Below are 24,643 nucleotides of genomic sequence, written 5' to 3' on the forward strand. Positions count from 1 at the left end.
CCTACTATAATTACCTACTACTACTACTTACTTACCTATTACTTTACCTATTGAAATAATTTTTCTTCACAGGATACATTTCAATAAGTGTTAAACTGTACAACGTAACATATCGTAAATTGTATTATCAATTTATCATAATATCTTTCGCCTACAATGACGTAAGTAGAAAGATACCTAGGTACCTGAATAAAGTTGTAAAGCGCACAATTCACTCCGGGTGCGGAACTCTCCACGGCGAGATTTTATTTTAGGGAAGTGCACACACACACACAGGCAACACTGTATTCATGGCAGATCTCAGACTGAAGAGTACTTAGTGTTTGTTTATGGGCTTTTCTTTATGAGAGTTGTTTCAACCGTTCTAAGCACCTATAAATAGGTATTGGTAGGAATCAAGGACGATATATACCGGGACTGTCAAAGCCCATACAAAAAAGTGTACCCCTGAAATATATGGGCCTTTTCGAATAAAACTACATGGCGCTGTTTCGCAACCTGGAAGTGACAAAAATCATATTTCCAAATATTTTTGCTTGTTTTTATTTTTTATAAGAACAAAATGATATACCTACCTATTTTTTATTGTAATATCACGATAAGTATCACATCAATACACATTTTGAAAACAGAAATTTGTAGGCGTCATCAGTGTAGTTATTTTAACCCAGATACACCTAAAACTATTTTTTTGCTGACTCTGTATTGAGCTGTAGATATGTATTTATATAAGGTCCTAATTTATTAGTTGCAGATATTTTAACACATGATACTTTACATTAAAATAATTAACTTTAAATATAAATTAAGAAATCTTTTCATGTAACTTTTTTGATTTCATTTTCCTAACAAAAAAAATAATTATAATTTCGTCTAAAAAAATCATCATGTGCATTATCACATGTCACAATAACACTGTCTGTCATGTCAACAATTGTTTGTTGTAAATGTCGTAAAGGTTCGGCGGGAAAACTGCACATGTCATTGAAGTGGCCAGTTACAGTTAAGTGGTACGTAAAAGAGGTACTAGAATCTGTTCAATGAGTTTTCATTTAATAATCACATAAACAGGGTGTTTTTACGTAGCAAATTTGTTTTTCCGTTTTCTCCAAAAAATCATCGTAAAAGCTATAATGTTTCACGGTTTAATATATTCCAGAGACCGAGTACTATCAGCTGTAAAAATATCTGCATCTAATAAATTAGGACCTTATATAGTTCAAATTTGAAAAAGGAACAGGCGGTGTTATAACACCTGGTCGGACCAAGTGGGTTAATAGGTGGCGCTTAAAAACTCGAGGTACGATTTTTAGTATGAAGCTTATCAATCCTATACATATATATATAAATCATCCTTGGTAGGAAGGTAGGAAAAGAAGGTAATAATTTGAAGTGTCAATTACCATGCTAGTAGAATATTTTCTTTAACGGTCTGTAAGTACCTACTTACATGTTATATGTGAGGTATATTCGTTTCACTGGTCAACCAACGTCAATATTGATGAATGATGCGATTAAGATGCGCATAGCATACATTAACATAGCAATTTAGAGAACAAATAGTCTAGGTTAAGTTAGGTCCCCACAGAAAACCAGCGCCTCGGATTGCCGGAGTGGAGATCCTATTTTAGCGTCCAGTGGTTTTTTTATATGTCTGCATACTTCTTTAGAATATACATGTGGTGGCATTAAGTAAATATTTAAAAAATATATTTCAAATTGCTTGCTGACATTATTAAGTTGCTAGAATGGGTACTGACTGGTTTGCCGACGAAGCCCGATTTGGAGTGGAGCCCCAGGTGATCTACGTTGCTTTGATGTTAAATATCTCGATGAATTAAAACCGGGATACTACTTATATACCTATTGCTTACCCGTTGCTGACATCATAAGCTACAGAAACATTAGGAAACAAAGGAATGCCGATTGAAGGTAAAGGTAGCTCCTAAAGTGCAACATTTACGGTGCGATCTGTCGCTTCGATTCGATCGGACAGATATCGTGAACGATCGGTCGCATCGAGAGCGCCGCCATACAGGGCGCGTTAACGATATCGGCGACGGAGCCTGTTGCGACGGATCGTACAGATATAATATATCGTACCGTGAATGGGGGGCTTAAAGCCGATTGGGTACTGACCGGTTCGCCGACACGGCCCGAGGTGGAGTCAAGCGCCACCCGCAGCATGTCGTGGACGGGCGGTCGCGGCGCCACGTTCCTGAACTGATTCGCCCACGCCATCACACCCAGGTGCTCCACGTCACTTTGGCTCATGTCACGGGCTGATAACACTGGTTGAACACCTGAAAATAATTGGATTACCTTTATTTTTATAAAAGGATAATGCCATTCATGCAAGATATTTTTCACAATGTACACGGCAAGCACAGTTAGCACTATTAGCAGACATATTAACATCGCGCAGCAGAAGTCTATGGAATTCCCCATACAAAAAAATTGGCGAACGCTAAATTCGGTAACGGTATACCTAGTTTGGTTCAACCGTTCCTTATTCGTATATATATATATCATCATTCATCATCATCATTCCCTTGCCCTTAGTACGTTTTCACATTATCCGATCCGATATCGGATGTCGGACCGATATCCCATACATTACAGGTGCCATCTTGGATTTTTTCTGTTGAAATCCTTCTGACATCTGATATCGGATCGGATAATGTGGTAACGCACTTATCCCAATCCCCAAATTGGGGTCGGCGCAGCATGTCTTTTCCGTCCGTACCTCTCCTCTCTATCGGACGGGACGTCATCTCATCATTCACTTGCTATCGTTCCATATCTCTCTCACGCAGTCCATCCACCTTTTTTCGGCTTTCCTCTTCCGCTTCCTATTTATTTTACATTTATAAAACAAAATGTTCAATGAATAACCATAAACGTATTGCATTAATAAAATTACCGATTTTAACAGCTGCATCAATAGCTTGTTGGTTGTTTTCCTCCCACCTCGCCGGGTCGCGCCGCAGCCGGCTCAGTGGCGGGGCCGGCCCCCCCATTGACCGCACCAATTCGTTCGCCACTCGCCCGTCATTCCAATCCGTCTGGGAAAATAAATATAACTCTTATTATGTATACCTACATAGGAAGAAGCTAACGCAGGAGTGTAGTATTTAGGTACCTATATCGAATTTACACATCGTTGAATCATTCATTACTAAATAGTATCCTCAAAACTATACTTTTGAGGGTCAAAGCAAAACTAGGCAGGCAAGCATGGTCGCGCGATAAATGATAAAACATCAGGCTGTCCCTATCGCACTATTCGTAAGTGCGATAGGGACGGCCTGATGTTTAAAGTTGGCTCAGTAGAAAAATCTCAAAATATGTCATCGATTTTTATCTATTTTCAATTATTTTACTAAAGAATAATACTTTTATCACAACTGTCCTCGTAGATAATGTTATATTCGCTCAGGTATATTTTTAAAAGGCATATAATTAACCGGGAAACTAAAATATTAAATGGGAAGTTATGTCGGGCATACAATAATATAATTTGGCTGTGTTTTAATATTGTGGCGACAAAAAAAATATACGAGCCTCAAATATTAAGCATCATTATTATTAAAAAAACGGCAGCAAATTTCAAGCGACAAAAATATTGCCGAGGAACATTACTTAAACAATACTTTGGCGACTAAAATAATAATTGGCACCTAGTATTGTAAAGTGTAAGATTTTTAATATTTGTAGTCATATAGATGTTAGCACCTAAATAATTATACTTAGCTCATCGTTTAAAGTAGTATTTAAATTGCGGAGGCAACTAAAAAAATTATTGGGAGGTAGGTTTTTTCAAAACACATATAAAATCGTTTCTTTATGGAAACGATGGTCTCATCGGAAGATCAGCGCTGGAAGTCCTACCAAATTTGCTAAGAATGGCATAATTCTTTAGTGCTTTGTATGAACAAAACAACGATAGCAAAAAGGAAATGAAATACAGTCCCAGAGGCATGCATCCCCAACACACATGACTCGCTATCAAATAGGAAGAAGATGGACAACTTTTTACCGCCTAAATATTATGCAAACAAAATCTACGGAAGTACTCTTAATTTAGAAGATTATTTTGCTCATGAACATTATGCCAGCATAAGATTCGATATTATAAAATCTGCGGAACGATTTATGCCAAAGCATATTCTGAGTAAGGTTTTCCTGCCAAAAAAATTAATCTTTCAGAGTGATGTTAAGACTGCGTAAGGCCAGCCGTAGATTCGATAGAGTAAACGTCATGAAAAGTTAAATTAATTGTATAGACGAAGTTGCCAGCACCCCCAAACACCTAATTTCTTACCCATAAGTATAATATTTTGTCGACCGTTATATTTTATAAGAATCCTTTTTTTTATTAAAATGACAGCTCAGGTGATGAGTGCCGATGTATAAATTTTAAATGTACTTTTTATGTTAATTTGCTATATAAATATTTTAAAAGAACTGTATATTTTATATTAATAGACAGCCATTTTCCTATTAAACTGTATCTCTTAAAGTGTTTCCTAAATAATAATTCAGTTGCCAAATAAATAGTTGGTACTCGCGTCTGAGTAAACCGTAGCCGTAATGACATTAAAATGCTACCTCATATTGAAATATTTTGCGGCCCCATTTTAGTCGCCAAACTATTATTTTTGATACCCATTTCTATGGTTATTTAGTCGCCCGGTTAAATACGTGCCTTTTTAAAACAAGTACATATTATGTTTAGAAACATTCCAGGTAAAACGTTAAAAGTGTTAAAACCATCGCAATTGCCAGATATCCATTCGCTAGCTGTGACGGCCACTTCTAAAATTTCTTGGCCTCATATTTGCAGAAATGTATGAGTAATTAAGTGTCATAGAGACTATTAGCACAGTATAATAAAGAGTACTGTCGTACAGTATGGCCACTCCCGCTCCCCGCCGAAAGTGCCGCCCACCCCCTCTCGGTTACCTCACAGTTACCGCCCGTCAAAAACGCGAGCAATCGACCTGTCATATCTCACTCCTACAAGCATGGTACGCGTTCACCTACACGAGTTTACAATGTGTGCTAGGAACGCGCCTCTTTCGTATATTTGATCGCCAGTGTCCGAGATGTGCTATTAGGTACTAAGAGCGAATACTTACGGTGAAATTGGTAATGCCCCTCTCCAACCGCGAATTAACCCAATCCAAAGTCGATCGATATCCGGGTCCATTTGGTTTCATAAAGTAAGATAAATAAGTCATGCCGGAGAGTTCATCCAACCACGGCGAGGCTAAATATTCCGGCTCGAGCACCATGGGAACTTCGAACTCCCGGTGAGCTAATTTCATTGCTCGGCGACAGTTCTCCACAGCTTCGTGGCGGTCTGGTTAACAGAAAAAGTTAACATTAGTAAATGTATGCTCTGTACATAAAGTGTAGATATTTATTTATACTCACTTAACTCTCTCCAGTGCGGGAAAACACCAGGTTTGCAGTAGTCTAAAAGAGCCGACAGCAGCACACCACTGTTCCAATCCGTAGTCAAGTTGTTGACTCGGCACTCGGGTAGGGTGGCTTGCAGCCACGATAGCATCAATTTTCTGCGATAAAATAACAGGTAAAGTAAATAAAGACAGAACACTGCGAGTACTATGATGTTCTCAATTATAGAGTAAAACAACAAATAAAAATAAACAGGGAAACTCACGCAGCCGTGAGACATTATTTCCTTGGAGGCAATTGGATGCCTTTAAGACACAGCATTAAAAATACGATTTTACAAAGCATTTCTTGCGATCTAAGAAGGAAATTACTGCCATCAACCAATGAGATCCCCGTATGCGTTGTTACCGGACAGAGTTTTTTTTTAAACAAGAATAAACAGCCCCGCCCAAGGTGCTAAACAAATTTAATATAATTTTCTCCAATATACTCGGAAATGTTTACTTTATTTTAGCTAGAATAAAACAGGAAATTCTTCTTTATGGTCATACTAAAAAAAAACAACAGTCAGGAAGGTTATTATTGTACTGTTTTATACTTTTTAGTGTTATTTATTTAAACATAAATAAATAACTCTGAAAAGTATAAACTATAAAAAAGTTATGTATAGACTAAAGGCCTTACTGTATACAGCCAATGTGAAAAAAGATTTTGTTTTATTTAGTCGGATGTTTGGGGCAAAGTATATTTGCCTAGGCGGAAATTGCAGTTCATGGATTCGCATGTATTGGTTGACTCTGTTACGCTTCATCCGACATAAAAATCATAAAATACCCATCCACATTTTGCAGTTTTCCGGCTTATTTTAACTTTTCACGTTGCCCAACAAATATGCTTTATGTTTTAAAATTAAATACAAGTTCTGCAATTTTTATATAAATATAATTTGAACATCAAAGTTTAACCAATGGGTATTAAGCAGATACGAACTCGTCAGGCACATAAGCACAGATTAATAAATATGTAGTTACTAACACATAACATAAGTGCCTAGTAAAGTAACTACTTAGCTCGAAGTCCCTGATTATAAAATTTAATCGGATCTCGCCCCAATTCATGGTTTCCGTCTGCAGTTTTCAGAGTTTGAGAATTTTCATAAAGCAGGATTTGCGGGGTGGGACCTTAGCTGGTCGCACTGGCACTATGAATAGATATATATGCTCACCTCCGCAACTTAAGCTTTTTAATTAGTTGGCTTCAGATCAGCCTTTCGATTCGCGCTACATGGCGCTTTCAAACACGAGCGTTGCTTTCTTAGAATCAAGAACGGTTTAAAAAAATAAATGTTAAACAATTTGACGGTACCCGCCTTTTGCCTAAAATCGACTTAATCATTATTTGTAAAGATAATCTGCCACCTAGCAGTACACTTAATAAGCTTATTTAAATAAATATTAATAGCATAATTCTATTATGTAATTACGATTTTATTAAGCAATTATTTTGTGCGAAGGATTTTATTAGGACAATACGGAGAGGCACCGCCTATCTTTATTTTATTAATAGAGTAACGTAGCCAATACTCTTTTCTTTTTTGCTTAACAGGTAATTATATATTTTAGGTAAATAATAATATAAATCTCACCTTGGTGGGAATTTACTGCGTCCAATTTGGTATCGCACTATAAGTGACCAAATTAAACCTAAAATAAGCTTCAAATTTCCATTCACGATGTCCACATTACCTGGAACACATTAATTATAGCGGTAATTAATTAGCAAGTTTACAAAATCACACATGTATTCTAAATTTGAATAGGCGATAGTTTCGAGCTCGGAGTCGTATCGTAGTACCTATCTCTCTCTTCCGTATTCGTTTTACAGGCAGGCAATTATGGTCGCGCGATAAATGATAAAACATCTGGCCGTCCCTATCGCACTTACTAATAGTGCGATAGGGACGGCCTGATATTTTATCGTCTATCGCGCGACCATGCTACCCGTGCAGGAACTACCATACGCTATGACAACGGTTACACGCTGATTCTGTCGTCATTGAGCGAGAACGATCATTTGTCTACATTCACACTCAAGTAGAAATTAAATCTCGATTAGTTATGGATGACCTGTCACTGTTAAAGAAAAGCTTTCGGTAGGTGAAATTTCATTTTGACACTGTTCGGATCCGAATCGAATCGAAAACCTGTTATTACAAATCAGAATACCTATATTACGCATAATGGTCTCACGTGGTACAACTGTTCAAACGAGTCCCCGATGAGCTTTAAAAGTCCCGATAATTTCAATGCTCGGTATGCAAATGTTGTTTTGCAGATAGGATAAGACCTAAGCTAAATTGTATTTGAATTTTGACCGCTACTTACCTATATTAACGAGTTTAACTCCATCATCCTCTATTGCATGTAAAGCAGTAGTGACGTTATCTAATTTGTGATGCTGGTTGGATGGATTCGGACTCCACCCTTTCAGTCGCCGGCCTTGTAACGCTTCCACTAACGCGCACAACACTGTGCCGTCTCTTAGGTCTTCCACTAAGTCTGACACCTGTTACCATATACGTAATAGGATTAGATTATGGTGTTATGTTTTATATAGTCTCACTATATTAATTCCTGCTCGTGAATTCCTGTTTTCAGAAATTTGTATTTAGTCCAGATGGAGTATTGAATTTCCTGAGAACAGAATCAATGAAGAGAATAAACGCAACTTCATTTCTTACAACCAAGTTGCCTTTTTACTCCCTTGGCATATAAATCATAAAACCATCTCATCTGCATTCCAAGTGGTACAAAAATCCCTGTCATGAACTAACGATCATGAGTATCATGACATTCATGAGTTTCATGACGTATTAAGTTGATGTTATTGGATCTGAACGTTTACACTATTACCTACCTATTTTAGGTAATTAGGTATTCATTCATTTAAATTAGCAACCTCTAACAAGACTGTATAAAATTAATGTCTCTTTACGTAGCGATTATCAACGGTTTGTTAGATTTGATAAATGTTATGTTATAAATATCGCCATTTATAAATTTCTTGAAACTCTATCGACCATTATTTATATTAGTCTTGTTTGGTATAATATTTATCAGTAATTTTCGTTGTATTTTAAAATTAATTACCTTTATATCCATCGGTTTCAACGTTTCATTGACCCAGTTTTTAAAGGTGTTGGCTTGAATTTCAACCCAAAGGTCCTCATGGCCCTTGATGGGCATGCCCTTGGCGGCGGTGCCCTCCGGGCTGCGCGCGGCCAGGCCCGCCTGCGTGATGCGGCCGGCCGAGCCCTCCGCCGAGTGTGCCCGCACACCCTGGTGGCTCACTCGCACCCCTTCCATCTCGATTCGATACCACTTACTCAGTACGATATATCGTGAGTCATGTTACATTTTGGTCTTAGGCACTATATTTCCATGCCAACTGAAACAAAATATGATGCGATTAGATGACGTTTATAAAATCGACATCATTAGTACCAACGACAAATGAAGGATAATCCTAAATTGTTTTCTTGACAATCTTATCCTGATTTTTTTGACAAATTTCAGCTTTCTATCATAATTGGGGAGCTATGCCACAAAAGGACAAACAGACAAAAATGTCGAAATTAGAAACCGGTTAGCTGACGACGGAACCCTAGAAATGTTTTAGTAAAATTCCTTTGACTACCGGAGCGGGAATTTCCGCAAATAAAGGCTTTATCAAAATATGGCCACATTTTCTTTGACATACCTTACAATACGCAACCCCACACCGTCGTAGGGATTAAACACAAAGTCAACTTATATGTATAATTAATTCGCATGTATGTCATATAGGTACGTATGTTTGGACGGGTCGAATCTTGCAAGTAAAATTTGATCCACTCCCAATTTCCAATTGTGCTGAAATTTTGCATACATATTAATATGCAAATCGGATGACAATGCAATATTACCATGACATAGACCTGATCTGATGATAGAGGCGGAATGGTCCGGCCTCTTGAGCTACAGTCCCACGTGACAGAAAGCACGAAACCTGGCATTAGCTTTATAAGAAATATGTTTATAAAAAAATAGGTTTATAAGAAAAAATAGGAGTAGAAACACGCCGAGGAGTGAATGTTTCCCCTCCTTCCCCCCATTTTTATATAATTATTTTTCAGTTTTCTTTTACATTTTCATGAAAACCGTGAATTCCGTGAAAGCTACAATCATAATGTCAACTTGTGAAGTGAAAGCTTCAATCATAATTTCTAGGAAAAGTATAATAGTAATCTCCATAAAAATCTACATTAATAAATTGTGGTACATGCACGTTTCTTCAAGTTATATTTGTAAGCCAAGTAGCATAGCAGATAGTTTAGGGTATCATACCTTCTTAATCGCGGAACCCTAATGTAAAGGTATTTTTATTTTTGTTTACAAACGTATCTCAGCGTTAAAAAATAAGGGTTTACTGAAGAGTATTTCGAATTTAAGTCTCTTTGATATGGAAACCCTTGTGGCATATCAGCAGGCAAGCATTTCCAACGACGAGATTAGATGATTGGTATAAAAGAAGGTAAGGTATTTGATCCCTATCAAATGGCATACTGTATCACTTGAAATAGGTTATGATCGTTATGATATTTACGAATGGAGAGAGTGAGAATTGTAATTATGTTAATTGTATGTAATTATCGCCTATTACATTAATTGATATATTTTTTGTTTTGAGTATATTAGTGTTATATGTTATAATTAACATAAACTATGTATACCTTCTATAAATTGTCTTATGAAGTTCTCTTTAGCTAATCTTTGGTCAGAAAACATAACAAACTCAATAATTAAATAAATAATGATATCTTTGTTGGTAGGTTTGAATGTTTTCCAATTATTTAACAGCAGATTGTTACTTGACTTAAGCAGTATTACCTACTGTAATAGAAAATTAAAATGAAATTCCTCACAAGCCCTTCGTGATCGTTCATTCTCGTGTCCTCGAGGCAATAATTTATTTTATTTGTCAGAGTGAAGCACATGCCTACGTGTCTGCAAAACGCTGAGTCAATTAGCGAATATAATGACAGGTAATTTACTCTCCAGTCCATGGCAATTATATGCAAGACAGTTAAATTAATCTGCCGAAATCTGTGTCGCTGTAAAGGTTTCAGCATAAATATGCCATGGAAAAGGTGAGTAGGGTAACGCCGTCGCGTCTCATACTTCCATATCGATAAGGCTTGATTTCGTATGCGTCGCATCGCCGTCGCGCGACCATCGCGCGACCGTCGCCCACGCAAGCCACGGCGTAAGAATGTAGTCGGTGTATTTAGTTGGCGCGGCCGAGGCAGGGTTCGTGCCTCTGAGGCGTGTTAATGAGCCGCGTGTGTTGGCGACGCGGCAAGAATGCCGCGAGAAACCGGGCCTTCTAGCCAAAAGTGCAATTGCTGATGCTCCGTATCGTATAGTAGTTTCTCTATCGCTCTTCCGTATTGGTGTGACAGAGACAATTGCGTATCGTTCACCACGGAGTGTGAGCGATTGCATGTTTGACTAGAGACCCGGCGCTGCAATTACTAACTTCAGTATAAAGTGACATATTCTTCAATTGCGGGGCGCGCTAATTAGACGGTGGATCCGCTCACCCCCCGTTTCTCGACTTCTGAACGTATTCTAAGATCAGTTATGAATGTATGAATGTAAATTGGAGTGTACCTATTCTTTCAGAAGTTAAACAATTTAACTTCCACAATGGCGCCGTAAATCGATGAGGTTCGGTTTAATCTTGAGAACAAAAACTTTATTAAGTACCACATTATTCTTCATTTATGTACACAAAGGTTTTAGAAATTAGAATAATTTAATTGAACAATTTAATTTTATAATATTTCAATAATTTACATTTGCAAGCTGGTACCTATTATAAACCAGTACCTACGTTTGAAGCAGTGTGGGCTGAGCACGTTTAAAGTCGGTGCTACGATAATGTAAATGTTCAATTTGAACATGTCGTGGGTTGCCTATTTGCTAGCTTAACACTGCCCAGCTGATGTATAAATAACGTCACGTCTATTTTAATATGCGTCGTAATTATGTCATTGTTAACTTTTGTAAGTATGAGTTTTCGTTATTTTTTGCCAGCTGTTTTTTTTAACCGTCTTCTTAGTAAAAAAAGGAGGTTATCAATTAGAACGTAGGTAGGTACTTATTTTTTGTATGGATATTTCAGGACTTTGTCATACAAAAAAAAGTGCCTTTTGATAGAATTAGACGGCCTGGTCGCCGTCTAAAGAAGTACAAATTCAGCACCTATTGTGCACTAAATCCTCGTATAATAAAAAAAACCCAAACGCAAAGTGTGGTTGCTGGAGAGCATCACGTTATTTATTGTTGTGGTGGAAGGTTGGAAGGAAATTAAACACAATATTACGTGATATTACCTACTTAAGTTAGTACTCACGCTACCTCTTCAAAGATTAGCGTAGTAATATTTTTATTTGAATTACGATTAATTTTCGTAATTATTTGAAAATCCCGACTTTCAAAAGGATGAAATAATATTTCATTTTTTAACTATGTGTATGCAACAAATATATATGTTTGAAGCCGGTAAGCAAGTAAAGAAAAATTTTAAGTACTTATTAGTGCTGTTGTTTATTGCGTCCACCTACCAACTAAGGAACGACTTTTCTTTATTCTTCAGCCTTCCGTTTGCGCTACGATAACGAAACGCTCTTTCTATGGCACTCATACCTTTGTAACTGATGGAGACAGAAAGTGTTTGCAAACGATTTTATTTTTGGCCAAATGATTATGACAAATCGATATTCATGAACGCTTTTAACATTTGACTTGTCACAACATATCGATCTACATAATTATAATGCTTATAGAAGAGATGCTCCTGACCTGAGGCACTTGTGTAAAAGGGTACGTCTCGTAGAGCGCAGGTGAAAAAGGGTATATGTCCCATATATGACTTATGCCGTTTTTCACCAGCGCTCCGCGAGACTTGTACCCTTTTTCACTAAAGCAAAGCCACAGCTATTTTAATGTACCTTTTACGAGGGCTTTTTCTTATTAGTATTTTGACTGATAGATGCATACTAAATACGTAAGATAACTAAGTGCAACTAAATAGATCTAACTCAAAACTAAGTAGATAAATAAGAAACATCAGTCGTATATTTACAGCAAGATCGATTAAGTAAGTACATCATACATCATACAAAAAACCGGCCAAGTGCGAGTCGGACTCGCCCACCGAGGGTTCCGTACCTACAAAACTTTTACGTTACTCACATAATTCTAAAAACTGGGCTAGGCTAGAAGTATAGGTTCTCTAATGAGCATAATTGTGTTTAGCGCCACCTCTCGACGAATTCGCGAACTAATTAGTACAGCTTGCGTGAGGTCTTTTATAATGTTAACAAAATTCAACATTTTTTATTTTATTTTAAAGTAGGTGTTTTATGTAAAATTTCGTAGCTATAAATTTTAACACCCTTATTCATACACTAAAGTATCCAGCCGATAAAGTTCGTTTATCCCTTTCTATCACACCAATACGTCGGAAAAGGACAAACGAAATTTATCGGCTTGATAACTTTAGTGTAACTATGGGAACAAATCAAATTATTTTAACAAATATTCTGATTTGTGTTTTTTATGTAGTCACACTACTATATATAAATTAAAAATCGAAATAAGATGTCATATATTAAAGAAAAAATGACGAGCACCACCAGTGGTGAAGGCCGGATTCGAACCGGCGTCTTTTAGCAATCCGGGCCAAACGCCATCACCCCTAGGCCACCTCGCCACAGCGGAAGCCGTCGAAATTTCTCTTCTATATGTCATCTTTGTAAGACTAGGCGTCTTTGACCAACTCTAAGGGCAAGCAGTAGGTGCTTGCACCTCCTATACGAAACCTTTACAGCCGGCGTATCATGCTGCCAATTTTATCACTTATCCACGTGGATAAGACATCTGTCACTCTCACACTGACATACTTGCTAAAGCGTGACGGATACTTTATCCACGTGGATAAGTGATAAAATTGGAAGCATGATACGCCGGCAGGTTTGCGATATAGCTAGAGAGACTGGTGCTGCCATCTATACGCAACTATGGGAACAAATCAAATTATTTTAACAAATATTCTGATTTGTGTTTTTTATGTAGTCACACTACTATATATAAATTAAAAATCGAAATAAGATGTCATATATTAAAGAAAAAATGACGAGCACCACCAGTGGTGAAGGCCGGATTCGAACCGGCGTCTTTTAGCAATCCGACCTCATCATCATCATCATCATTGTCATCTTTGTAAGACGCCTAGTCTTACAAAGATGACATATAGAAGAGAAATTTCGACGGCTTCCGCTGTGGCGAGGTGGCCTAGGGGTGATGGCGTTTGGCCCGGATTGCTAAAAGACGCCGGTTCGAATCCGGCCTTCACCACTGGTGGTGCTCGTCATTTTTTCTTTAATATATGACATCTTATTTCGATTTTTAACTTTAGTGTACGTTTATGAATAACGGGGTAAGTACCTAAGCATGGTAAACATCAGAAAGGGTGAGTAAAACAATCTGAAAGGTTCTCAGTTTTAGGTACTTAAAGGTTTTTTTAATCTAATCCAAATTTGGTCATGGTAGCTGAAAAAGTATACAGAATAGTATAACGCAAGTTTCTAGCGGGAAATTACTAAATAAATATTATTTAAATTTTAACTTCTGATTAGCAGAAACGTCTGCGCTGGAGTATCGATTCAGAGGCCGTGAGTTCAAGTCTCACCCAAGGCAGACATTTTCCACTTTTAAATTTAAAAATATTATTTAGTAAATATATTATCTATTGTTGTATTTTGCCTTGGACCTTGTAGTACCTATAGGTACTCTTGTATATGCGAACTAAAGCCAAGCAATAAAAGGTAGCTGAATAATGTCAGATTGTACGACAACGAGAGACGTGAGCCGACTGCGCGCACTCTAAAAAAAAATTGGTTGCTCCTATCAATATTTTGATAGTCGCAGTCAAGCATCTTGATTCCACACGAGCCTGATAAGATAGCAACGTAACTGAATCGATTAAGATCTTGTTCAATAATTCCATGAAAAATAATTATGCTAACTAAATTACCTTAGTAAGTTTAACTAAGGATTGAATCAACCTATGTTACATAGTTATGCCTAACAAGTTAATAATTGATTCAAGGTGTACAATGGTTAAGAATAACAAAACACCTAAGTAATTAGTTCAATCATACATTCCCTTGTTGTTTTTAGACCGTTTGTAAGTTAAAGTTAGCCATCACAGCTAACTTTAACTTACAAACGGTCTTAAGCACCTGCACTTCTGAAGGCGCTTAAGTCATTTTTGCTAATAAAAAAAAACCACAACGTTCTATGAACATTGGTCAAGTGCGAGTCGGTTTTCGACTTTTCCATACAAAGAACTCATGAGCGCCTGAACGACTATGATGGCAAAGTTAACGTTTCGCACTTTCAAGACTTTACGTATATATCTCGGAAACGATAAGAGATAGAGCAAAATGGACTTCAGATTTGGGCTTTCGGTGGCACAAATTCTATGTTTTCGTCAACAGACACCTTTTTTGGACCGATTTGAATAAAATTTTGCTCAGTCAATTTATAAACAGTCTTAAGCGCCTCCTTTTTAGTAGGAACTTAAGTCATTTTGTACAAATGAAAAAAAATTTGAACAAGTTCTAAAAGGAAAAAGACAGAAATGAATTTCTTTATACCTGTCCAACTCGCTTACACAATTTTAAGACGTTTAGTAACTACTTGCAGCGGCAGTGAGTGAAATTCGTAATCTGAGTTTTTTTCTCTTAAGTCCGACTTACGCTTGACTGTAGATTTCTAATAGGTTTTCCTGTAATCTACAGGGAGAGGGCTATCTCGTGTATTTTTTTGAAAATTTTACGCTAAGTAGTTTCGGAGATAAGGGGGGGAATGGTCATTTTTTGCTTATTTTCTTAAATTACTTCTAAATTACCAAAACAAAAAATATATAAAAAATATATTTCAGATGCTGATAAAATGCTCTTTTATTTGATATGTAACACAATATAATTTTAATAACTTTGATTTTTAATTTTCAATTTTACCCCCCAAAAGTGACCCCTGTGATTAAATTTCATTTAATTAAATTACATGTCCGTCTTTGGGCCATAAGTTTACATACGTGTGCCAAATTTCAAGTAAATCGGTCCAGTAGTTTCGGAGAAATCGGCTGTGACAGAGGGACAGACAGACACGCGAGTGATCCTATAAGGGTTCCGTTTTTCCTCTTTGAGGTACGGAACCCTAAAAAGAAATAAATATAAATATTATGAAGGAAATGCCACCACAGGATTTCAGCTTTGCCTTGTAATGAACTAGTCTTTGAAGGCAGACAGGTTATTACGTAGACGCATTGTTAAATTGTCATGTTTACGTTATAGTGCAAGTTTATTTACTAAGTATGTAGTATGCTATATTGACATATTGTTACCTAGCTTATCTTGTTATTGCAGTCTATCTTGATTTGTAACCGTACCGTGAGTAGACACTTGGCGTTTACATTAGCGACCGCGTAAATTCAATTACAGTCCGTCTCGTTTACACAGTCTCTAATATAAACCTCATATGTGTCGCTTTATTTCAAACTCGGGTAAATCCATTCTGCTATAAGGTTGATTCTTTTTCAGATTATCTATACTAATCCATACTAATATTATAAATGGGAAAATGTGTGTGTCTGTTTGTTTGTCCGTCCTTCACGGAAAAACGGAGCGACAAATTGTCGTGATTTTTGAAGTGGAGATAGTTAAAGAGATGGAGAGTGACATAGGCTACTTTTTGTCTCTTTCTAATGCGAGCGAAGCTGCGGGCAAAAGCTAGTATATATATATATATATATATATATATATATATATTTATACATAATCAACCTTAAAGCAGAATGGATTTAAAAAGTTTTGAAGTTAAGCGACACGATTGTTTATGTGGTAATTACGTCTAGTAAAAACTAGAGTTGTACTACGTAAATGTAGCAACCGGCCTAGCCGGTGTGGCAATATTTGTATCTCGCTCCGTTGTCAATGAAAAGCTCTGTCGCACCATAAGAAAAAGAAATGAACTACGATACGCTAACGGAGGCACTTCAGTTATGCCGGCAGAGCAGAGTGAATGGAGTTGTCAACACTACCACCTCTAGAGTGGTCTAAAAAATAGAAAAATAATAAATATATATATATATATATATATATGAAAAGGATTCAAATAGGAACATGCTCCGGTGTACGGGACAGTATGATAACCCGAGGCCGCGCTATGTTTTCCTGTCAGGTGTATACATACCCGAGACAAAACTTGTGGGAAAATATTAGGTATTGAATTTGCCATGTCAATGAAAAGTGAATTTTATCAGTTTATCTGTTTAATCAAAGCTTCCCCTTTAATTCACGAACCTGCTGCTTCCTGATAGGGAAGCATACCTAAGTTTCGCGGTACAATTTCAAGTGACTGAAATTCTGTGCAAGACTTTCTTAATTCCTCAAAGGTAACTTAATTTTCGTTACGTTGTGTAGGTACTAACGTGTTCAGAATATGAATACCATGTCGTATGCTGAACGTAAATACCTCTAAACTTGACGAAATTTTCCTTAGATTTCTAGCTAATCGCTACTGGGTAGGTACAAATGTGAATTCGCATTCAAGCAGTCGTGACATGAATGCCGTGCCATTAAAGCGAAGTAAATAATTACATACACCGCTTAATAAATTATAACATGAACGTGCAAATGTGACATAGTGTTTACAATAGTGCAAAGATTGTTCACGTGTATATAATGCTTAGATCATATTATGTGGACTTGCCCCCAAATAGCCTTTCAGTAACTTAACCCTTTTTTACTAACCTTGCAAAATATGCAATAAACCTTATTACATGGACGTAGAATTCTGTGTTAATTCTTATACATATGCGTGTCTTCTTCTTTCAATAAAGTTTATTTGCATTTGTGTAAACTTTTTTAATTGATAAACTTCTTCACCGGAAAATTCGACAGATTTATTGTTTGCAAATAATATAGCTATTCCACACAGATGTCATATATACCATAGATCAAGCAAACGTATCTACTTAGCGTGTCAAATGAACTCAGTGAAATCCACTGAGTTGTCCGTCTTTACTCGCAGCTTGCAGCTTTCGGGCGTCAATTTTTGTAAGTTGAAGTCAACCAAAACATAAAAAATGCCTCGTTACGTGATATTCAATTGCAACAACACAAAAGTTATGAACAATCAAGAGCCTGAGACATATTTAAAATTACAGGCAAGAATCAACTTCAGTACAAAATTTGACACGCTCGGCCCCTATACAAATATATGAATTTGTTTCTTCTATCTAAATTAAGTTCTGTGCTATTACAAGTAGGTATGCCAGTTGCATATTCTATGATATCTAAGCGTCAGTGTACAAGTACAACAGCGTGCGTAGCCGAATGGCATTTCTCCGACGCCAAACGAAAACGAAACGCCACGCCAGTTTGTCCGGCTCTGTCGCGCCAATACGCACGAGCGATAGAGATAGATATCTACTAGCGTTTCGTTTCGTGAGCGTTTCGTGAGCGTTAGTGCCATTCGGCTACGCACCCTGATGATCGGAGTGCGAAACGGATGGGAAATGACCGTGGGCAGCGTTATTGAGCGATGGTGATAATGAGGAGCTAGCCTCCCACGTCGCTGATTTGAATAAACTTATAGCGACCCTGCGGAATGTTATGTGATCTAGTAATCGCGCACACACCTGATTGTAATACGAAGCATTTTGAGCGCCTGTTTACACTTCCTATTGACTGTTTTAAAGTCAATTGAACTGAATTAAATATTAGCAATCAAAGAGTAACTATAAGTAATTCGCTTTATAAGGGGCAATAGTTTTTTTTTACAAGGGGCAAAGTTATTGTTTAACCGCACGTGCCAATATTGATACCCGAGTAAGCGAAAGCTTTCCATATTGAACCGCGAGCGCTGTGAGTAGTTCAAAAAGTGGAATCTTGAGCGTCGCGAGGGTTTCAAGGCACGTAGGTTAAAAACTTTGCCACCGAGTGAAACACAATTTTTTTCACCACACCAAAAATAAAAAAATAAAACATCAAACTAAATCAAGTCCAGCAATCTATTAAATATTTATGGATCAAATTAATTATTTGTAGGTAAATTCTACCAGCCAGCTCAAGGCATCGAGATATATGAAATTACTTTGCACTCTTGTGGATAAAATACAATTTTGCTATCCGTTTTCGAATAGCAAAATTGTTATTTACCAATCGGTGTGGTGAAAAAGTTGTTGTTTAACCGCACGTTCTCGTTCTAAGAAGAGAGATACCAATAAGCAATAAGTATTATGGTCCAGAATGTGGACACATAGGGTTTCGAGAATTTTAAGGCTAGGTAAACAAATTTTGCCACCGAGTGAACCAAAATTTCAAAATCATCAATTAAACGTCTTCTTCAAACCAATTGGGGCATCAAGTTAAAATTTGTATGAAATTACTTTGCACTCTTGTGAATGAAATGCAACTTTGCCATTCGTTTTCGAAGTATCAAGAGAGCCGATTATCAATCGTTGTGACGATAAAAACTTCATAAGCGATGTTGTGACGTATTCGTGGAAACTAGTTTTTACTTTAAATAGAGAGTGAAAGAAGTACTTAGTGCATAGGTATGTCAATAATTGTTCGTTATGTACTGAATCACAAGTAGGTACTAATAATTAAATACAAGCAAGTATAAACGACTAGAATATTATATTCTTTTTCAAGCTGTTATTGACGACCTAACGAGCCCGAATTCGATGAGGTTGTGTTGATTTATTACAGAGCTCCTTGTCACCCTCTCCCCGTCATGGAACCAGCTTAATGTTCAGTAACAATGACATTGCATTGTCACCGATATTAGTAGGTCATTCGAACAAAAAATCAGCTCAATATAAAACTGCGATGTGAGTTAATTTGTCAATGATCAATTCATATGTATTACAACCGGCACCTGTCTAAGTGTTGTTGTTGAAATAAAGTTTTCAAATTTTTTTAAGAGTAATAAAGTATAATATTAATTAGTACATAATTATAATACGTATACAACACACTACCACCAATTGTAAGCACCAATTTCATTTCAATTTTCCGCACCGATTGTAAGTTTCTGTTTGGTCCCATGGTTGGATGGTAGAGAATGCCTTAAGGCATTAAGTTCGCCATTTGTACTTAATGTTATGCAATAAAGGTTAAATAAATAAATAATACACGACTAACATTTGCAATGAGTTTTCATTAAAATTATTTTTCAACATAGGTAGCCTGATCGGAATCACTTTTTAAAATATCTCCAATAAAAAGACAAACAAGTCTGTTTATAAAATATTTGATACAATGAAGTTGAAGCTATAACCTATCATAACAAATACGAGTAGATAGGTTAGCACTACTCGACGGAACCAAAATCAACTCCCAAAGGAAATGACCAATTGCATTTAAACTTTGAAAATAATAACAGCTAAATTTACAATTGAGTTGTGTACGTATTGAAAACCAATCTAAAGTGATATAGAATTGTCGTTCACCTGAAGCTCGTGATCGATTAGAGCTATCAGCCGCGGACCCCCAGTCTCGGCGTAACCTGCCCGGTCATCCATCATGCTTCGGATCCAGCGCTTGTGCTGCCCGCTCTATATTCATGCACTGTAGTTATTGATGGATACTAGTTACGACCATAATATTTATATCTCATATTTATTGACGGTTGCCGTAACTGCGTAATTCATTTCGCAATAGCTAGGGCCAGATATCTATAACATGTAAACGCTTGACGCTGATTACTGTTATACCATACCTAAACGTCACTGATAACAGTGATGACTTATAAACGTCAAACTTCTGTGATATGCCGATTACTTAACGCAGGCGGGGCTATTGAAATCATTGCTAAATTAGCTTAGTCTGACTCCACGCACTATCTTCTTAGTAAGTATCTTCTCTTATCTTAGTAAGTATCTGGGCGACCGAGGAGTTCTAAAGAAAAACGCAGGAAATCTCGAAACTTCGCTTTTCCCGGAACCTAAGACTAAGCTAGACCCGCGAAAACTACCACGTAACAAATTTCAGCGAAACCGTTCTTAGAGATCGCCGGCATATGTAATACAAAATAAATAAATAGGTACACAAGAATTGCTAGTTTAAATGTTTTAGATATTAAATAAACATTGTACCAGAGTGCAGAAACACTAAAAACAGATGTAGCGGATAGGTCCCTATCTAAGCAACCCTGCGTCGGGCGTCGTATTATTTCAGGCATCTTCATTCATATTAGTTGACAAAGCCACCATATCCGCAATTCCGCATGTTCTATGTGGGCGCTGCAAGCTCCGTGACATTGTAATAGGTGCCTAAACTACTATCATAAAAGCAGGTAACTTACAAAATTCGTGTTGGACTTAATTATATATTTAATCGTGTACATGTAAAATAATTCTGTACTCTTGTGTTATAAATTCAATGTACACTCATGTATAGAGAAGCAAACAAAAATAGTAATTTATACTAAACGGAAAAAGTGCCCGTTTTCCTTTTGCGAATGAGATCTGAGAAAGCGTAAGATTCTAATCATCTGAAAGGTTCAAAATAATCATGCGAAATGGGAAGATTTCAGGCATCAGATTCTTTCGAATCCTTTCGGATACTCTCAGATCTTCTGTAGCCGATATTTAGAAATAGTCGCTTCAAAGCCTATTTTAAGGGTTAGCGTAGACAGACAGCAGGACTAAATATACGTCCAAATATAGTACCAATAATATATCTCATTCATATTTATTCCGTAAGTCGTTTCCACCTGACTAGGTACTTTATGTAGTTTTATAGTAGGCATTTGTGCTAGCGAAGAAAAAAACTGGCCTCATGTAATGGTTTTCTTATAAAGATTTATTGTTTAAGTTCGTATTTTTATTGTTACATTTTTTTAGTCATATTCTTTGTATTTACTATATTTAATTGCATTATGTATCAATTTCATCATAAATAAATAAAAAAATAGCTGATTATGTACATAGGGGAACATACCCAAACTACGTGACCATATTTGTGCCGTTTTTTGACCCCCTCCCCCCCCTGCGTGACCAAGCGTAGTATATGCCGAGATCCCCCCCCTCCCCCTGTAGTTGTCACGTAGTATTTATAAATGAAGTTTTAAATACATTTTTACAGAAAGTTGTTAATAGATATTCGTGTGTCTATATCAAATTTAATACACTCAGCGTCAAAAAAACCGCATCTCTCAATCGGTTTCGTTCAAGCGATTATAGCCCTTATATTATACAAGGAAAAGTATGACTATGTGGCCTTATTTGAAAGATAATCTAACGCTCTATTGGAAAATGCCATATAATTCATGACATTTTTCACAAAAAATTATATTTTTTTAGGAAAAAGGAGTCAACTTGCATTCAGGTATAAAAAAAAATCAAAGACAATAAAATCAACAAATGTCGAAAAAAATTACTTAAAACTAAACTGAAAACCTAGTGTTTTCTCCCTCTGGCCCTTCGTGTAGCTTCCAGGCAATCAGTTATGGACCTTTAATCAGTGTTACGATCCGTTTTTGAGGAATGTTATGCCACTCCTCAATACCTGCGGCTTCCAGCTCGTCGAGGGTGGCTGGAGCACGATCCCGCGACCAAACAAGCCGTTTTAACTCATCCCAGAGATGCTCGATGGGGTCCAGGTCGGGACTCGTTGCTGGCCACTCCATTACGGTACATTCCGACCTCATGCAGGGATTCCCGCACTGTCAAGGCAGTATGGCAACGGGCGTAGACGTGCATAAATTGGAAGTCAGGTCTAACAAACTCAGCGTATGGGACCTCATGTTCTTCAAAAATCTCCATAATGTAACTGCCAGCAGTTAAGGACCCCTCAAAACGACCACAGCCAGTGCGGGAAACGCAGACGAGATCCGTTTTGCCGTCGATGGAAGTGCCGCCCCAGAACATGCACGAGCCGCTCCCGTTTCTGACTGTTTCTTCGGTGCAGACTGGTGTAAACTGCTCTCCTTGACTCCTGTACACCCTCTTGCGTCCGTCGTTTGTGTAAATGAACCCCCTCGTCTCATCGGGGAACAAAACTTTCCTCCATTGCTGCAACGTCCAAACCTAGCGAAAATTCCTTCTGGCAATTCGATGGCTTAAATTGGGGGCCCCTGCCAGCTCTTCGAGGTAACAGTTTCTTCTCCAGCAATCTTCTTCTGATCGTGGAGACACTCACTGCAGTTCTTCGAGTTGTCCTAAGCAGTATCTGCAGCTCAGCAGCGGTCCGAAAGCGGTTCCGCAAAGAGGCCGATACAAATGTACCGGTCCTCTCTAGCTGTGGTGCAGCGTCTTCTCCCAGATTCAGGCTTCCTAATGTAGCCACAGATCTCCAGGAACAGCAGCAAGCCTCGTCGCACCCGGAAACGGCTTATGCTTAAGCGTTCAGCAACTTGCTACTGCCGTAGTCCGTTTAGGAGCAGTGCCACCACTTGAGCTGCTTTTTCTGGAGTTGTACCCGTATTCTGAAGGCTTTTTCATTCTGCAAGTACTCAGTAGTGTCCTCGGTGACTTTTGGAGTGCAAATTATCCACATGACACCTTTACACTTCCTTTTAAATCCGTCTAGGGTAGCACACCTAGAGACCCATTAACATCGCATCGTTACCCTTTTTTTAAAACCATCGTAGATTGGCGATTATTGTTTTTAAGAAAGTTGTACACCTTTTTCTTAAAGGGCTTTCATTGTACTTTAAAATGATACCAATATTGATAGGTTAATACAGTCAATAAAATTAGAGCTGTATTTTCTTGAAACGAATTTTGGGCGAGGTGCGATTTTTTTGACGCTGAGTGTATTTGTTTAATGACGCATGTTTATCATCTTTTTTTCCGGCCTTTAAACAATGATTTTCATCCCATCACCTTCATCATCATCACCTGCCTATATTAACGTTCCTCTGCTGACCACGGCTGGGCCAATATTGTACAGGTTACGTGACAAGAAGTTAGACCCCCCCTTCCCCTCTGTGACCAAGCGTAGTATTTTGACGACCCCCCTCCCCCCCCTAAACGTGTCACGTAGTTTGGGTATGTTCCCTAGTTAGTTAGTTACAAAATATGTACTAAAGCATTTTCAGAAATTGGGACCCAAAAATTAGTGACAAACGCAACAGCGAGTTAACTTTTTGTTAACAACTGTCACTAATTTTGGATCCCAACTTCTGAAATTGCCCACTAGTAGAATAAACAAACGAACATAAATGTAAATACATATGTCACTTAGGTATTTTAGATACTCGCTCATACAAACATCACAAATGATATAATTATTGGCCGGTGCTGTATATAACACGGCAGGTTTTAAATTAATATAATTTTATTAACAAGTCGTTACCTAACGACGGGCTTTGTGCTCCAACGACTCCGATAACGCCCGGGCCCGCTCATGTAGAAACATTTGCACCCCGCCCCGCGGGCGCACCGGTGTGCGCTGTGTGTGCACTTGTCCGTGTAACTATTTCAAATCACGCTGCTATTTTCTATTTCATTATTTCATATTTTAGGGTTATGTGTGACAAAATTGTGGCAGGTCGTGCAGCTCACGCATCGGCCACACAGTCACCAAGTCTAAACAATAATGCGAAATCGTCTAACGCAAATGCCTTGATGATATTCATTGTAGGTACAGTCAACCAATTGGAACCCTAGGCCACTGTAGAACTTTGTCATAGTGACGTTATCAATCTAATTGTAAGAAATCTCTTACTGTTTGTCATTTTGACATGGTTGCAGAGTGGCCTAGGGTTCCAATTGGATGACTGTACCTATACATATAAGGAGGTTTTCAGGGGCGAATCTAAAAAAACGCGCATTGTTTTAATATAATTATAAAGAAAATCACTGTCCAGTTTAATATAATAAGTAATTTTGTACCCAATAAAATTCATCCATAAGTATTTAATTAACGTTTGCGTTTCGTAAAATGTTTGCTTAACTTGATTATTCATCGTAAAGGTTCGAGTAACCATGGAATCTTGATTGAGTATAAAGTTCAAAAGGGAGTTATAGGGCTTTGATTATTTAATTAGAATCGTGGCTTGATCTTTCTGCAGATGAAAATATAAGTGTT

The 24,643-nt window shown here is 37.5% G+C and overlaps 1 protein-coding gene across 1 annotated transcript in view; it reads right to left on the reverse strand.

Moving 5' to 3' along the window:
* LOC125240553 (filamin-C-like) overlaps positions 1-24,643 on the reverse strand; it is a 94,436-nt gene that overhangs the window by 66,587 nt on the left and 3,206 nt on the right. Inside the window, 7 exon segments of the mRNA XM_048148483.1 lie at positions 2,140-2,303; positions 2,924-3,065; positions 5,142-5,365; positions 5,440-5,582; positions 7,070-7,169; positions 7,809-7,989; positions 8,574-8,871. Of these exon segments, the coding sequence (XP_048004440.1) occupies positions 2,140-2,303; positions 2,924-3,065; positions 5,142-5,365; positions 5,440-5,582; positions 7,070-7,169; positions 7,809-7,989; positions 8,574-8,789 (1,170 nt within the window). The 5' untranslated portion in view covers positions 8,790-8,871.

The sequence above is a fragment of the Leguminivora glycinivorella genome, chromosome Z, assembly GCF_023078275.1.
Source record: "Leguminivora glycinivorella isolate SPB_JAAS2020 chromosome Z, LegGlyc_1.1, whole genome shotgun sequence".
Taxonomy (NCBI): domain Eukaryota; kingdom Metazoa; phylum Arthropoda; class Insecta; order Lepidoptera; family Tortricidae; genus Leguminivora; species Leguminivora glycinivorella.